Source organism: Muntiacus reevesi, chromosome 18 (genome assembly GCF_963930625.1).
Source record: "Muntiacus reevesi chromosome 18, mMunRee1.1, whole genome shotgun sequence".
Lineage (NCBI taxonomy): Eukaryota > Metazoa > Chordata > Mammalia > Artiodactyla > Cervidae > Muntiacus > Muntiacus reevesi.
Window position 1 is genome coordinate 7,053,998 of NC_089266.1, and position 17,224 is coordinate 7,071,221.

The window sequence follows — 17,224 nt, forward strand, 5'->3', positions numbered from 1 at the left end:
GCGCACTCTAGCGACAGGCCGATGGGAAGGGGAAGCGGAGGGCGAAGGGAAGCTGGACGGGCGCAGGGCTTGACGACCTGCAGGCTCGTCTCGGGGCCCAGGGCTCGGCCACCTGCAGGCTCGGGGAGGGAGGCTGCCTGCATTGGGTGCTGGGCCCGGCTCTGGGGCCTCCCTCACCAGGCACTCAGCTACTCCCCACTTTCCCCAGGGGGCCGCACACAACAAGATGAGGAGATTCCTGAGGCCTGGACACGACCCTGCGAGGGAGAGGCTCAAGAGGGACCTCTTCCAGTTTAACAAGGTAAGGAGCGGGGTGGCGGCCGCGTGTGGATGGCGGCGTGAAGGTATCCCTCTCCCGGGAACCTCCCCAGCAGTCCAGTGGTTAGGACTCTGTGCTCTCACTGCCGAGGGTGCAGGTTAGGGTTATGGTTAGGTTCGATCCCTGGTTGGGGAAATAAGTGCAATGCAGCCAAACAAGCAAACTAAAGGTATCACCCTCCCCCAGGCGGGGGCTGGCACTGGGGTCACCTTTACCTGGACTAGGGTGCTTACTTGGCACCACCCACTCTGCCCCCTGGGACCTAGGTTTTGGAAATGGGGTCTGGATGGCAGCTTTCCTGGGCAAGGAGAACAGGATGCCCAACAGTGGGCTCTCCTTGCCCCTCTTCTCTCTCTGACCTCGTTAAGGTCCTCCATCTCTCCCAGCCTCAGTTTCCCCACCTGTAACGTGGGGATAAGACCATGCGCCCCGCCTATCTCCCCCGGGGTTGTGGGGGAAGCTTAGGGCCAAGGAGGATGGTTGGTGAGTCCTGCAGAGTGTAGTCCTGTTCCCGTGATGCCAGCTTCCTCGGAGCCCTGGGGCCACAGGCCACAGCCGTCCCCTCCCTCCTCAGATCATCCTCAAAGGAAAGCACGGCATTCCCTGCAGGCAGGACGTGCAGTTCCTTCTGGCAGGTTCTAGGCCTGGGCAAGTGGGGAGAGGCGCCTGTGAGAAGGTGCAGGATTGGCATTTGACTGCCCCCACCCCACACCTGCTCCTAAGCCCCCCAGCCCCCCAAAGTGAGTGTCCTTTTCCCAAGATCACAGGGCTTCCTCTGAGGCTGGGCCTGGGAAGGCCAGAGCCGGGCTGTTAAGGGGAAGGAGCACAGCGTGGTTTATTAGCTCCGAGGCCACCTAGCAATCTGAAGCTAATCCAGGGTAATTAGCCCCTCATTTCTGCTTTGATGTAGGCCTCGGCCTCCCCTCCGGAAGGTGGACGGCAGGAAGGGGAGTAGCAAGGTGCTTCTCCCCTTGGAGGGGTGCCCAGGGTCCCTCCAGGCCCCGCTGACAGGTGGGCTTCCAGTCCAGCTTAGCCTCTTAGAAGCAGGGGGGAGCCTCTGCCCATCACGCACTGCATAGGCCCATCATGTGGACCACGTGGAATTAGATCATTTAAGTGCTGGGCACAGTGGCCGGGAGTGCCCGCTGCTGTTTCCTGGGGCTGCACGCCTCCCAGGGAGAGGGAGCTCCCAGGGTCCCAACGTGCTCTGCCATTTTCCTCTAATTTTCTTGACCTGTGGCTCTGAGGCTACCTGTCTCTGGGATCAGGGCTTCCCTAAAGGAACACCTCTTCCCCCTGGGGTAAAGAAGCCGTGGGCGGGGCTTTTAGGCCTTGTGTTGGGTGTGTGCACACGCAGGTGTTATGAACGGGGGAGCTGCCATTCTCATTCCCAAGGGAGCAGCTCATGGGTGTTGAGTGCGGGTCTCAGAACCTCAGCACCCACCACAGGGCCTGGGTGTGGCTGCTGTTGCCTTCCATTGCCCCTGATGACGCTGGGATCTTACACCCCAAAAAGGTTCCAGCGCAAACCGGATAGACAGGCTCAGCGAAGAGGGATGAACCCCCGCCCCAAGTTCCAACTGTGGAGCAACAGGGTGGAGCTGGGGTGGGGCCTGGGTAGAGGAATCGCCCCCCCCCCCCCCCACCACCATGCCCCCAAGTTCGGCTGCCCCACCCCCAGGCCTGGCTGGGGAGAGGGAGGGGAGGCTCCTGGAATTCTTTCTTCTTTCCATTCTCTTCTGAGAAACATGCTTTGAGTACCTACTGTATACATAGCCCAGGGTTGGGGCTTTGAGAATCTCAGATAAGACCTTTGCCCTCCAGGATGTTTATAATCTGGTGGAAGGTAGAGGGCTGATGGTCTGAAGTGGGGAAGACTTGGGAGATCTTTGGGGAAGGGGAGGACCTTAGACTTCTCTAGGCTCTGGGTGAATGGTGGAGCCCGAATGGTCAGGATTGGAGGGTGAGGCGGATCCTGGGTGATTGGGGAGCCCAAGCCCCACCCCCAGCCATGAGGTCCAGGGAGGCTGGAACCTTGGAGTCTGGGTCTTCTACACCAGAGCCTGGTGGGTTTTGAGCAGGGGTGTGAGTGGATCTCATTTATGACTTAGCTAAGGTGCTTCTGGGACTTTTTTCAGCCTTTCACTCCGAAGCAGGTAAGCTCAGAGCCCTTAGGAGATGTTGCATTGACTGGGTGGGGCCCAGCAGTGGCAGTGGGGTGCCGGGCTTGGCACTGTTGACATTTGGGGCCTTCAGGAGCAGCAGCATGCCCGGCCCTGCCTTCCTAAGACGTGACAACCAAAAACGTCTCCAGACATGGTGCCAGTCAGGTACCCTACTGCCTGGGTTCACCAGCCAGGTGACCGTGGACAAGTTCTTGTTCAGTCGCTCAGTCGTGTCTGTGGACTGCAGCACGCCAGGCTTCCCTGTCCTTCACCATCTCCCAGGGTTTGCTCAACTCCTGTCCATCGAGTTGGTGATGCCATCCCACCATCTCATCCTCTGTCGCCCCCTTGGACAAGTTCCTCATCTGTAAATGGAGGGGCTGGTAGAAACTATCCTGCAGTGTGGGTGTGCGGATTAAATGCGTTAGTGTGTAAGTCAAGGGGCCTAAGTGGCCAGTGATTCCAGTATTAGCACAGCGCTGTGAATGTTATCTGACTCGAGGTTGAATTTGGAGGGTCTTGGCACCCTCCAGCAGAGGTATGTGACCAGGTTCCAGCAGACAGTGGAATGGACAGAACTGGAGCTCAGAGCCTCACATCTGGGGAAGCAGGCAGTGTCCGCCCTGGAAGGGCTGGCCTGCAGGGCACCGAGCTAGGAAGTGGGACTTGGCACCATCATCGGCCAGTCCCAAGCGGCTTGCAGATGCCCACTTCTAAACCAGCGCTGGGTCTCTCCCTCCAGCACCTTCTGGCGAAACTCTTTGACACTCGCTGCAAGGGAGGTGCCTCAGAGAGAGCCGCATGTCCTGTGTCTTTGGGAAGGAGCTCTGTTGCTCGGAAGCCCCTGCTGGGGGCTGATTGTCTGAAGGGCAGCTCCGGTTCACCGGGGGCTCTAGGCCAGGCAGCCAAGGGGCCAGGTGGCGCAGTGGTTGGGCCAGGACTCTGGAGCCAGGTGGTCTGGGTCTAGATGCCAGCTCCCCGAGTGACTGCAGAAATGTTACTCTCTCTGCTCCTCAGTTTACTCATCTGTAAAGTGGGTATTATAGTAACCCCTCCACCCCGGGTGGTATGCTGAGTGAGTTAAATTGCTTTGAATGGCACCCACACACGTCCGGGGCCCTACAGAGTCAGCCTCGTCTTCGCCTGTTCCTGACGGCTCAGGTGGTAGTGTTCCCGCTCCTGCAGGTGAAACTGAGGCCTCCAAGCTTGCACGGCCTGAGCAGCTGGAGGGGCACCGACTCGGAACACAGCACCCAGTTCCATCTGCCCACAGCCAAGGCCTCAGGGTGCTGGCCCTGACTCTCACCCGTGCCACCTGCTGGGTCCTCGGGCCGGTCGGGAGGACAGAGGAGTCAGCTGGCCATGCCAGCAGGGCTGCCAGGGGACCAAATGTAGGGACTGCAGGACCCACAGGAGGGAGGAAGGGACCCTGAGGGCACGTCGCTTAAGTAAAATCTCTCCCTTGAAAAATCCCTCGAGGCCCGGCCGGCCTCCCTCCCTGGTGAGACCTGCCAGCCGGCTGATAAGGGCCCCCTTCCTGCCTGGGACCACCCTCCCCCACCCCAGGCCCTGAACAAACAGCGTGTTCCTGACCAGCTGCCCCTGTCCAGGGCCAGGCGGTCTGGTCCTGGCTTTTGCATGGCTGGGCCCCTGGTGTCAGGTGACAGCCTCCCAGGGAGGCCAGGTTGCTGCCAGCGCCAGGAATCTGGGCTGACCACACCCAGTCTGGGCCAGTGCCTCCCTGTCCCCCACTTCGCCCCCCAGCACAACCCCGGGCGCCCCTGGGCAGCCTTCCCCCGCCTCCGGCAAGTGCTAGGGGCTCCTCAGCCCTCGGTCTTGGAGGGGGTCCCCCCTTTCTAGGGGCAGGAGGAAGGGCCCCCTGTGCTCTCTCCCTTCCGGGGAGCCCGAAATGGGGTCCCGGAGCCCGAGTGAGACAGACAGGCCTTCTCTCTCTCCACACCAGGCTAGTGTTGCAGTTTGGCGGCTCCTACAAATCTCTTCTTTCCCAGCTCCCTGTCAAAAGGGCTCATTGTTCTCCCTTCCCTCCGCAGAGGTCACCTGAGCCAGGGGGCAGGGCGGGGACAGTGCCAGGTAGGCTGGATGCTGGGCCCAGGAGGTAGAGGAGGACAGCCCCGCGGCTCCCAGGCTCTGCTCAGCCTCTGCTTTGAACCGGAGCCGGAGGCGGCCGGGAGGGCTGGGCCTGCGTCCTGGGCGGAGGTGATGGGGGTTGCTCTGTGCCTGGGAAGTGCACACAGGGCCCCCCGCCCCCGGGGCTGAGCCCCTCCTGTACCTGGGGGCTGCCTCCTTTAAGGGAGGTCTGATACCTGCCGTGCTCTGGGTCCTGGAGCTGTGCCTAACCCTCCACCCGCCGGGGGAACCTGGGCCCACCTCCCCACCTGGGCCCGGTGGAGCCGAGTCTTCAAAGGCCGTGAGGAGTTGGAGGGAGGGGCACCTGAGCGTGGGGGGCAGCCGGAGCGCAGGCCACGGTGCCTCGTGGAAGCCTCTGCTTCTCCCGGCGTCTCCCGCCCTGGGGGTCCACCTCCTCCCTGTTCCCCTCTAGGCTTTCACTGACCTCTCTTCTCACCCCATATCCAAACCCCAGCAAGACCACCGGGGCCCCTCATAACTGGCCTGGGGTCCCCATGGCTCCTTGTTCTGCTGGGTCCTCAAGCGCATATTCCTCATTTCACTTTGCCTCAGCCAGGGGTTCGTGGGTCTTATTTGCCTGTGGAAGCAGGGCCACTGTGCCCACTCCCGGACCTGGGGAAGCCCCTGTCTCCACACTAATTACACTCGAATCCACTCTTTTGGCCCCAGACAGTTGTTGTTCAGTTTGACTTTGCCACCCCATGGACTGCAACATACCAGGCTTCCCTGTCCTTCGCTATCTCCCAGAGCTTGCTCAAACTCATGTCCATTGAGTCGGTGATGCCTTCCAACCATCTCATCCTCTGTCGTCTCCTTCTCCTCCTGCCCTCAATCATTCCCAGCATCAGGATCTTTTCCAACGAGTTGGCTCTTCACATCAGGTGGCCAAAGTATTGGAGCTTCAGCATCGGTCCTTCCAATGACTATTCGGGATTGATTTCCTTTAGGATTGACTGAGCCAGTTAGGGTCACCATTAAATTCCCTCCCATTTTGTTTTGTTTCAGCCACATTGTGAGGCCTGTGGGGTCTTGTTTCCCCGACCAGGGATCAAACCCACACTTTCTGCATTGGAAGCATGGGGTATTAACCAGTGGACCACCAGGGAACTCCTCCATTAATTTGTTTTTGAGGGAGCTTTGGTCCCTCCTGAGTTGTCAACTTGGAGAAGACACCTTGAGGGATATGAGGGAATGAGAGAGAATCTTTGAACGAGGCAGGGGTCTTAAGGAGCAGGCCTTTGCCCTGTGAGGCCAGCTGGGCCTGAGGCTCATCTTGTCCAAGCCAAAGGCAGCCCTTCTCCATGCAGTCCTTAGGATCGTCCTGTGGACCACACGTGGAATGAGGCAATGTAGCTCGCCCAGCTCCACACACTTTTTAAGTGATAGCTGAGGATTCTAAGTTTCGTGGGCCTGACTCAGTTCCTGTTCTTTCTAAACCAGCCTATGAGAAAGAATGTGGTTTGGGAGGGAAGGGTGTCCTCAGGACCCGAAAGGAAATGAGCTATAAGTACAGGTGATTGAACCGTAGACCTGACCTTTATCTCCCAGTGGGTTGGAGGAAAGAGTGACCTGCAGCAGGAATGACTCAGGTGTGATATTAGGAGAACTTCCTGCTGATTCGCTGATAGGATAACGTGTGCTCTGAGCCCCTGATGGAAACCTGTTGTTTCTTTGGCTTGACTTTCCTGCCAATGTCCCGAGGTAGACATGTCTAAGGCAGCACCCTGGTCTGATGGGAATATGAGACGTACGCAATTTAAAATGTTGTTGGAGTCACATTACAGTTTCTTAAACAAGTGAATTTAATTTTGATGAGGTATTCTGTTCAGCCCAATATATCCAAAATGTTATTGTTTCAGCATGTAGTCAATAGATATTAGATTTTCTTAATTTTTTTTTTTAAATAAAAAGGATTATCCTATACTTACAGCACATCTCAATTTGGCCATTACGTTTTCTTTTGGAATATGTGATCTATATTTAGCATTTGGAAGTTGAAAAAGGAAATTCAAGGCTTTGGTGCGCCTGACTCCAGCCCCTGTTGCTCTGGAACCCAAGAACATAACCTGGAAAGTTTCTAATTACTGAATTGTGAGGGCCCATGCTTGAATTTAAGTTAAATGCAATTAGAAGCTCAGTTCCCTAGCGGCAGTAGCCACATTGCAAGGGCGCAGGATCTCCTCGTGGCCAGTGGGTGTCTTACAGGGCATCAGGGCTTGGGCCCCCCAGGCTCCTGCTGGCTGTTTTCTCCAGCGTCCTCCAGATTCCAGAGGCTTTGGCCTTGAGCTGCTGCTGCTGGTGGTGATGGGAACATGCTGTCAGCCCAGGGAGGTCCCAGCAACCTGGGGCCAGCCAAGGGGGGCTCCTGGGGCAGCTTGTCCCACACACCGCATCAGCCTCCTTTTCCTGGGAAATGTTTACATTCCAGATACCCTGCTATCTCCCCAAGGCTTTTCCAGGCTCAGCATATTTTGCATAGCTGAACAGGAACCTGGTCTGGAGTGGGTGGGGGGGGTTCCTGCCGGCTCACTGCTGCCCCCTTCCAGGTACAGCCACTTAGAGGGCAGACTGTTGTCCCTGGCAGAGAACCGGGCCTGCGGGGGCCCACACCTCTGCATCCCAGAATAGCCACTCTTTGGAGCTCTCGTCCCCTGGTCGACCCCAGCACAGGGCCTCCTTCCTGGATCCACTGGCCAGGGCAGGCAGGCAGGCAGCAGTTGGGTTTGCTAAGCTATCGCCCCAGCTGTCACCAGGACTTATCTCTCTCTGCTCCTTGGAGGCCAAGTGAAGCCCAGAGCAGAGCCTTGGGCCTACAGAGAGCTGCCTCACTGGGGAAGCCTTTTTCTGCAGGACAGTCTCCATGGCTTAAAATAAAAGAATCTTCAAAGTAGCTGGCTGACGTCCTGTGTCCCACTCTAATCTAGCTCTATGGGTTCAGTATCCCCTGGGGTGGGGGCCAGGGGCTGAGGTTTGCCGACGAAGAAACTGGTGAAAACCCTCCTGAAGATGGTTGTCAATCTCAGTCCTACTGCTTACATCCATACCTTTTTAATCTGTAATTCCACCCCAGGACATCTGCCTAAGGAAATCTTGGTTATAGGCAGAGATAAGAGAGCAAGAATGGTCATCAGTGTAACTGTCCGTTGCAAAACCTCGGATAACAAAGTAAATACTCAATAACAGAGACCTAGTGAGTTAGGGTGCCTCCCCTGAAGACTATTCTTCAGCCATTTACAAGTCATTTTAGGGAGTTCCGTGGTGGTCTAGTGGTTGGGACTTGGCACTGCCATGGCCTGGGTTCAATCCCTGGTTGAGAAACTAAGATCCCACAAGCTGTAAATTGCAGCAAAAATATAAATAATAATTTTTTTTTAAATAATAATTTTTTTAAAAGTCATTTTGGTGTTTGAACAGCCTGGGCTGGCTATAGGTAGGAAGACCAAATACAGAGCTGTATGTGTGTACATATATCCATGTGGTGTGATCCCACCTAAATCTCTGCTTTTTTGTTTGTTTTTTTAATTTATACTTTATTTATATTTTTATTAAAAAAATTTTTTTAATGTATATGTATATATATATGTATTCCCTGACCAGGGATCAAACCTGTACCCCCTGAAGTGGAAGTACAGTGTCTTAACCACTGGACCTCCAGGGAAATCCCAAAATTAAAAAAAAATTTTTTTAGAACGGTTACTTCCATTTACAGTTATCACAAAGTATTAAAGTTGCTCAGTTGTGTCCTACTCTTTGGACTATACAGTCCATGGAATTCTCCAGGCCAGAATACTTTCCCTTCTCGAGGGGCTTTTCCCAACTCAGGGATCAAACCCAGGTCTCCTGCATTGGGGGCGGATTCTTTACTGAGCCCCAAGGGAAGCCCAGGAATACTGGAGTGGGTAGCCTGTTCCTACTCCAGCAGATCTTCCTGACCCAGGACTCAAACTGGGGTCTCCTGCGTTACGGGCAGATTCTTTACCAACTGAGCTGTCAGGGAAGCCACAGTTATCAAAGTGTTGGCTCTATTCTCTGTGTTGTATGATACATCCTTGAGCCTATCTTAGACTCAGTCATCTGTACCTCACACTCCCCACCTTTGTATGCCCTTCCTGACCCCTTCCCACAGGTAACCACTAGTTTGTTCTCTACATCTGTGAGCCTACTTCTTTTGGTTATATTCGCTAGTTGGTTGTATTTTTTTAGATTCCACATATAAGTGACAACATAGAGTGTTTGTCTTCCTCTGAGGTCGCTATCTGCAAGTATAGAGCCACACACCTACGCCCTTGCAAGCAAGGGTTTCTCTGGTCGTGAGAGTGTGCGTGACTTTTGTTCCCTTTCTCAAGCTCCTTTGTATGTTCCAGGTTTTCTACCACATGTATTACTTCTAGAAAGAGAAATGAGCAAAGGCATGTGTCTGTGACAAGCACTCGAGAAGCTTCCTCCACGAGAAGATGGTGGAAGAGAGCTCAGAGTGGCAGGGTTTCAGCCCTGGAGGAGCTTTGGGTGGCCCAGAGTCAGGAAGGGCGGCTGTGGGCGCAGACCCCATGCGCCCACCTGGAGCTGTGACGCAGCCGGGCTTCCTGAACCGCCTGGTGCCTCCTCTGTGCCGGCCCCTCAGACTTGCCCCGCACCCGGGCAGGAGGGCTGGGTGGGCTCCCCACGGTACGGGCGGTGGAGGAACCATGTCAGAGTTCCTGGAGAGCAGGGGGCTCCCGTGGCGTCTGGGGGAATGAGCTCCCAGGAGGGCCTCGTGGCCAAGGACCAGGTCAGGAATGGATGCAGGGTGTGGCCCAGGTGGGTCCAGCTAGGGACCCGGGTGCGATTGAATTCCTCCTTCCTGCTGTGGGTGGCTCTGTCCTGCAGCTCCACCCTCCGGCGCTGACCCCTGCCCCCAGCCGTGGAGGGGCAGAGGGGACGTGTCTGCAGGCCCGTGCATGCCTGATTCTCTTTGCAGACGGTGGAGCATGGCTTCCCCCACCAGCCCAGCGCCCTCGGCTACAGCCCCTCCCTGCGCATCCTGGCCATCGGCACCCGCTCTGGGGCTGTCAAGCTGTATCCTTTCTGTCCTCCCGGCTCCCACTGAGGGAGGCCCTGGAAGGGCTGGGGGTCTTGGCATTGGTGAGATTCAAGAAAAGACTCCTCCACTGTCCACATAAAAACAGGTTGCAGATGACTCCTCTCATTCCCAGTACGTTCCAAGTACCCTCTTAGGAGTCAGCCCTGAATGCAGCAAATGCAGTCCAGGGATGGGCCGAGCAGTGGTGCTGCGGTTGTTTTTCTTTCCCCACCCCCACCCCGGAAGAATCAGTCGACTGGCCCCAGGGCTCTGTCCAAACCAGAGACAGGGTGGCCTTGGGTCAGAGGAGCTGTGCTAAGGCAGCTGCTCTTCCAGTTTCTACCCCTGATCATGTACACACACACGTTGGCAGGGACAGTCTTTCCCTGGCCTGAGGGTCGACATGGTCCAGTGGGTCTACTTCAGAACCCAGGACGGGGGATCGCTGCTCAGGTCATCTGGCCTGTGCTGGGCTACAAGTCTGGGAGTCCCACTCCTGGATCTGACCTGAGCCCCCAGGGTGGGACCCAGAGGGACTGGGAGGTGGGGGGGTCACCCGGGGAGGGCCCAGCTGGCACCTCCTCCGGCGAAGGTGTAACTCCCTCCTGCTCCTCTGCTGCCGGATGGGGGTAGGGAGCTAGGCGGTGGGTGGTGTATGCACAGGGGGGCAGAGGCCCAGGTTCCACAGGGCTCAGCCCTCCCTCGGCTGGTTAATCATTGCCGGCCCACAGCCATATCCTGGTTACAGCTCTCGGTGCTAAGACTGGTGCTCCCCAGTTGCCGTGGGTGGGCCCACGGGCGCCCGCTGTGTGTCTCCTCACGGGTGCCACCCGGCAGTAGCTGATGACCTCCTACAGCTCAGGTTTTGGGGCTCGGGGAGGCCGGGGGCTGCAGTGGGCAGGCTGACAGTTGCCAAGATAAGGCTTCACCCTTCTTAGGAGTCAGCCCTGCTGACCTGACTGTGACAGCCCTCCCTGATTGGCTGGCTTCCCCCCCGGGGTCAGGTTCCGGACCTTGTCCTTGGGCTGGCCCACTGCTGCCTCCTCCCCACCGCAATCCCACCCCACCCGACCCCCCACACAGAGGGGTCCCGCTGCCTGGGGGAGGGAGGGAGCCCTTCTCTGCTGCGTAGTTGCAGGCCGGGGGTGGGGAGGGGTCCTGCCTTCTGGAGCTGTTTTCCTGAGCCCTCTCCTCCTAGCTATGGCGCCCCAGGGGTGGAGTTCATGGGCCTGCACCGCGAGAATAACACCGTGGTGCAGATCCACTTCCTGCCTGGCCAGGTAAGCCTACCCCATGCCTTGTTATTGGGTTTGGTGCTGATGAGAGGACCCGGAGCAAACCTGCCTTTCCCCAGCCGCAGTTCATGGCCGCCCTAGCAGCCGCCAGGGCGCTCTGAAATGACCCGCATCTCTGAAATGACACCCTGGGCAGCCCTGGTTGTCGAGGCCATGGCGAACGCTGCCCCGCCCTGGTTAACGAGGCTGGCCGCTCCGCCCCATTCCCTCCCCAGTGCCAGCTGGTCACCCTGCTGGACGACAACAGCCTGCACCTGTGGAGCCTGAAGGTCAAAGGCGGGCTGTCGGAGCTGCAGGAAGATGAGGCGTTCACGCTGCGTGGCCCCCCGGGGTGAGAACTGGTGGCACCCCCAGCCAGGAAGCGGGCCGGGCTGCGGGCCACCTCCTCCCATCCCCTCTGAGCCCCAGCTCTCTGCCATAGGTCTCTGGCCTTGGCAGAAAAGAGTCAATATGTTTACCCAGTCTGAGTCGCTATGGACACCGTTAAAGGGCCCCCCAGGCCTGGGCTTCCCTGGGGCCGCACAGGGAGTTGGGGGATTACTGCCGTCCCGCCGTGGGTCCCCCTTTGCCTGGGCAGCAGCCAGCTCACAGGCCATCCTTCCCTTCCACAGGGCTGCCCCCAGCGCCACGCAAATCACCGTGGTCTTGCCACACTCCTCCCGCCAGCTGCTCTACCTGGGCACCGAGAGCGGCAACGTGTTCGCAGTGCAGCTGCCAGCCTTCCGCGCGCTGGAGGACCGGGCCATCAGCTCGGACGCTGTGCTGCAGGGGTGAGCCCGGGCCCCGTGGGGTGGGCGCGGCCCGGTGATGCCTCGGGAGCTCATCCTTTCTCTCTTGGGAAGTCTATAGGAACAGGAGGGCAGACTCTCAGCGCCCCCCAACCTGTCCCCCAAACTAAGAATCTCGCCCTCAAAAGTATTAGCACCCCAGCACCAAAAGGGGTCTTGGGAGCAACTTGTCGTCCCATTTAAAGGGGAGGAAAAGGAGGCTCACGATGACCGTGTGGTGATGCTGCTCTTAACCCAGCGTTCCTGGCACTGGTGCCACCCCTTTCAAAGCCTGGGGGCTCCACCGCAGGGCAGACCAGGCCCAGGCCTTCCTGGTCAGCTGGGCAGCTTCTGCTGATGCTTGCGTTTTGGAGTCTCGGCTACTTGTTCACTCTCAGGCAGGTTCCAAACGCCTGACAGCCATGACCTGTAGGATTCTTGAGACCATTTCAGAACCTTTGCTCCTGGACAGTGGTGTCTGCGGTAGAGAGGAGTTCAGATCAGGTCTGGGGGTGGGGAGGGGGTGCCAGGGCCCAAAGCGAAGCAGTGGAGGAGTGCAGCAGGAGCCCGCGGAGACCGCAGGGCTGGGACGTGCAGCCCCTTCAGGCTTGAGCTTCCTCAGGGCTCCAGCCCGGGCCTGTCGTACTCACAGTCACCAGGCCCCAGGTGATGGTCAAGCCGAGCTGGGTGTTGCTGGGCTGAGAAGATTCCTGCTTGCGGCTGGGTCCCTCTGAGCACTGGGCAGTGTGACTGTGGTTGGAGCAGGACTGTTTGCAGGGGGCCAGGCATGGCTGGTGCTCAACGGGCCACCTGGCCTGCAGCAGGACGGCGGAAGGACCTGCTCCTCATTGTGGCCGAGCCAGCACCTACCTCACCCATACCGATGAGCATGTAGTGGGTCAGGGAAGAGCCTTCACTGGGCTTTCCCAGCCTGAGTGCCCTGGGAATCCCTCCCGTGAGTCTGAATCCTTGTTTTAAACATAGCAAGTTAGATTTGGGTTTGAGCATAGACATGCCCTCAGGATTCAGGCTGTTTCCATTTCATCCTTGGTGTTGGCTCTTGGTCCCGTGCCTGCCGCCTCATAGGCTTCTGTTGGCTGCAGCACATCCAGACTTCACATCAGCATTCCAGGCTCAGAAAAGGAGGAGGGGCTCAAGGCCACGACAGCTGATAACAGAGAGTTTTGTTTTGTGGGGCTTAAAAACTGTTTTTATGGAATGCCAGTGCCTTACAGAAGTGCACTAAATTTGAATGTACGGTTTAACAGATTCTTGTTAAGCGAGTGTCCATGCAGCCAACTCTGGGCAAAGATAGAACTTTGCCAGCCCCGGCCCCTCCACCCAGGGTCCCCCTCCTGCCCCTCTCAGTCACAGCTCCCTCCCTCCCCCAGAGGTAACCACCACGTAAACTTTCCTAGAAATCACTTCCTTGCCTTTCCTTGTGGTGGTGTACCCCCTGTGTCTGCATCCTTGGGGGGTTTTCTCCATCTCTGTGTATTACTGTCCTTCTCTATGCATTACTTCTGTCTCCCCATGACGATGCGTCCTAGCAGCCTTTGGATGCTTGGCACGTTCAGCGCCCACTGCTTTGCAGGGGCTGTGGATGTAGTTAACGGATGGCCACGATTTCAGCCATGCGGCATCAGTGGCTGGTGACCTGGCTCACAGTGTTCCCTCGCTCAGGTTGCCAGAGGAGGCCCGCCACCGGCGGGTGTTTGAGATGGTGGAGGCTCTGCAGGAACATCCCCGGGACCCCAACCAGATCCTCATCGGCTACAGCCGGGGCCTCGTCGTCATCTGGGACCTGCAGGGCAGCCGCGTGCTCTCTCATTTCCTCAGCAGCCAGGTAGGAGTGCCACCCGGTTCTCCCCGTCCCCCACCTGACACATCCAGCCCCTGTCTGAGGCAGGGGGGCGCAGGCGATGGGACCGCCCCCCGACCCCAGCCCACGCATGCTGTTTCTCCTCTCCCTGCGTGAAGCAACTGGAAAACGTCTGCTGGCAGCGGGACAGCCGTCTGATCGTCAGCTGCCATTCTGACGGCAGCTACTGCCAATGGCGCATGTCCAGCGACGCCCCGCAGCCGGAGCCCGTGCGCAGCTGTGTGCCTTACGGTCAGTGCTCTGCCCGCCGCCGGGGGCCGCCCGCCAGTGAGCGGGGCAGCGTCCTCTCCAGTCCCCAGCTGATCTCCTGCTTTCCAGGTGTAGGTGCCCAACTCAGAGGAGCAAAAGCTGGGGCCCAGAGAGGGTGGAGGCAGTGTTGATAGCCATACGGCAGGTTTTCTGATACCCACTGTGTGGCTTTCTTTGGGAACTGCTCTGGGCAAGACTCCCAAACCTAGATTCGCTCCATGGGTGCGCGGGGGTCTATGCTGCGGCCCATGGGCCTCTGAAAGCGGGAGGAGCGTTCAAGCTTATTCCTTCTCTTTTAGGTCCTTTTCCTTGCAAAGCTATTACCAAAATCTTCTGGCTGACCACGAAGCAGGGGTAGGTGTCAGAGCTCTGTCCTGTTCCCTTTCTAGAGTCTTCCTGGGGAGCCAAATAGGCTGCTCAGGCTTATACCCGGGGGAGACGGTGCGTAAAGGATGCCTTTGGGTCCCACATCTGGGTCTCCAGGCAACAGAGAGGGGGCCATTCATACCTCTCTCTGGCAAATTCCTGAAAAAAAATTCCCTTTCTTTCCCTTTCACCCTCCTGGAGAGAGAATTCAGATCAGCAGGTTCCAATCTCTGTCTTACCAAACAGAATCATACAGGGAAACTTGATACAGAAGCAGAAAAAGGTGATGGTGTCTGATTGAAGTGGGCGTGGTGGCAGAGACTCAGCCCACAGCCTTTGTGCCCTGTTGCTCACCCCCACGTTCTCCTGGGCTACTGAGTTGAGACAAGATAGGGGTCTGCCCCAGCGCCTCCTGGGAACCTTGAGTGCACACTCACCCTGAGACAGGCCGCCCTCCCAGGCCCTGCCCGAGAGGCCAGTCACAGGACTGTCCCTCGGCCGACTCAGCCCGCCAGGTGAGCCCCAGCCCACCCCTGCTCTTCCGTGCCTGCCAGGTTGCCCTTCACCATCTTCCAGGGCGGCATGCCGCGGGCCAGCTACGGGGACCGCCACTGCATCTCCGTGGTCCACAACGGCCAGCAGACAGCCTTCGACTTCACCTCCCGTGTCATTGATTTCACTGTCCTCATCGAGGTGGACCCTACCACTGGTAGGCGGGCAGGAGTGGGTGTGGAGAGCGGGCCCCCACCTGTAGACAAAGAGGAAGGGCCTGCACGTGACCCCACCGCTGCTCCTTGAGTCCCTCAGCCCCACCGGGCCTCTTCTTAGTGCCCAGAGGGGTGCTTCCTTTCCTTCCCTGCTAGCCTGAGGCTTGTCCTTGCTGGCCACACCTCCTGCCCACCCTAAAGCTCTCTTTGCCCTTCAGTGGCTCACCTGGGACTTAGCCCAAAGGGGGCCAGATCTGCACTATTGGGTTTAACACTCACTTGGACATAGTGAAGCCCTCCTTGTGGGGTGGGGCAGACAGCAGTGTGGGCCCATTCGAGCTGGCCTCCTGGAGCTCAGCCAGGCCAGCAGAGCGCTGAGTCAGCTTCCTAAATTGGGTGACAAGCAAGACCAGAAAGGGCCGGTGTCGAAATCTGGAGAGGAGGCCTGGCGGGGAGATCTCCTGATGACTGCTCCCTGGACAGCTCTGACCCAACAGGCCCGAGGCCGCCGGGTGAGGGTGGGCGCAGGACGGCCCCGGTCGCCCCGGGCTGTGCTCTGCAGGCCTCGCTGGCAGCCCTTTGGAGGGAGGCTGTGAACCTGCTTTTCCCCTTCTTCTCAGCCCCTTCTGTCCTCACAGCTGACAGCGTGCTGGCAGCCAGGGCCAGTTTTGGGTCAGTTCTTTTAGATTTCCAACACTGATGACCTGTGAACAAAACCAGTTTTCCTTCTTCCTTCCCAATCTGCATAGCTTTTACTTCCTTTTCTTGTCCTACTGCGTTGGCTAGTGCTTGAATAGTAGTGGTGAGAGGAGGCTTCCTTGCCTCGTTCCTGACCTCAGTGGGAAAGCTTCACGTGTCTCACCATCGATTATTACATCCACTGTAGGTTTTTTCCTAGATATTCTTCATCAAGTTGAGGAAGTCCCCTCTATTCTTCTCTTTACTGAGAATTGTTCTTTTTTTTTTTTTAATCATAAATGGGTATTGGGTTTTGTCAAACACTTTCTCTGCACCCAGTGTTATACTCATGTGATTTTCCTTTTTTAGCCTGTTGACACAATACATTGCATTAATTGATTTTCAGATATTGATATACCAGGGATATCTTGCATACCTGGGATGAATCCCACTTAGTCGTGGCATATAGTTCTTTTTATGCATTGTTGGATTTGGAGCCTGTTTTAAATAATTTATTATTTTTAAATATTTATTTAACTTTATGTATTTTTCTGTGCCCAGTCTTAGTTATGGCATGCAGGATCCTTAGATGCGACATGCAGGATTTAGTTCAATCCCTGGCCGGGGATTGAACCCAGGCTCCCCGTCTTGGAAGCATGGAGTCTTAGCCACTGCATCACCAAGGAAGTTCTGAGACTGTGTGTAAAGTGCAGATTCCCCGGCCACAGCCCCTGAGCCTCAGACTCCACAGGCCCGGGCCGGGCCGGGCCGGGCACACTGCTTCCCTGTGGCTCCTGCAGCCCCTGACCCTTGGCCTGTCCCCACAGCCTTCGATGACCCGTATGCCCTAGTTGTGCTGGCCGAGGAGGAGCTGGTGGTGATTGACCTGCAGACGGCTGGTTGGCCGCCGGTCCAGCCTCCCTACCTGGCCTCCCTACACTGCTCTGCCATCACCTGCTCCCACCATGTCTCCAACATCCCGCTGAAACTGTGGGAACGCATCATCGCAGCCGGCAGCCGGCAGAGCACACACTTCTCCACCATGGTAGGTTCGGCCCGGCCCCGCCCTGCCGCAGGCCCCGCCCCACCCAGGGCAGGCCCCGCCCCGCCCCGCCCCGCTGTAGGCTCCGCCCCGCCCCGCCCCTGAACTTCATCATCTCCTCCAGGAGTGGCCCATTGACGGAGGCACCAGCCTGGCCCCGGCCCCGCCGCAGAGGGACCTGCTGCTCACGGGGTAGGTGACGCCGATGGCACTCTCCTCCTGCCGAGTGGGACGTGCGGGGTGGGGGCAGAGCCCAGAGAGCTGCGTGCCGGCCCGGCAGCCTTCTGACTGGCGCAGGCCGGTTCCGCCCACAGGCACGAGGACGGCACGGTGCGGTTCTGGGACGCCTCGGGCGTCTGCCTGCGGCTGCTCTACAAGCTTAGCACCGTGCGGGTGTTCCTCACTGACACAGACCCCAACGAGAGCCTCAGTGCCCAGGGCGAGGAAGAGTGGCCGCCCCTCCGCAAGGTGAGGCCCGGAGCCTGCGCTCCAGGGAGGGTGGGGGCGGGCCAGGCCCAGAGCTGACGGCCACTCACGGGCCTCCTCT

General features: G+C 57.9%; 1 protein-coding gene across 3 annotated transcripts in view; it reads left to right on the forward strand.

Moving 5' to 3' along the window:
- Positions 1-17,224, forward strand: part of LLGL2 (LLGL scribble cell polarity complex component 2) — a 34,457-nt gene that overhangs the window by 11,876 nt on the left and 5,357 nt on the right. For all 3 annotated transcript variants that reach the window (XM_065908860.1, XM_065908858.1, XM_065908857.1), the window contains exons 2-13: positions 209-301; positions 9,590-9,687; positions 10,890-10,971; positions 11,202-11,317; positions 11,598-11,756; positions 13,437-13,599; positions 13,734-13,866; positions 14,184-14,238; positions 14,805-14,959; positions 16,463-16,680; positions 16,802-16,869; positions 16,992-17,145. In XM_065908860.1, the coding sequence (XP_065764932.1) occupies positions 227-301; positions 9,590-9,687; positions 10,890-10,971; positions 11,202-11,317; positions 11,598-11,756; positions 13,437-13,599; positions 13,734-13,866; positions 14,184-14,238; positions 14,805-14,959; positions 16,463-16,680; positions 16,802-16,869; positions 16,992-17,145 (1,476 nt within the window). In that variant the 5' untranslated portion in view covers positions 209-226. The remainder of the gene's footprint in view (positions 1-208; positions 302-9,589; positions 9,688-10,889; positions 10,972-11,201; positions 11,318-11,597; positions 11,757-13,436; positions 13,600-13,733; positions 13,867-14,183; positions 14,239-14,804; positions 14,960-16,462; positions 16,681-16,801; positions 16,870-16,991; positions 17,146-17,224) is intronic.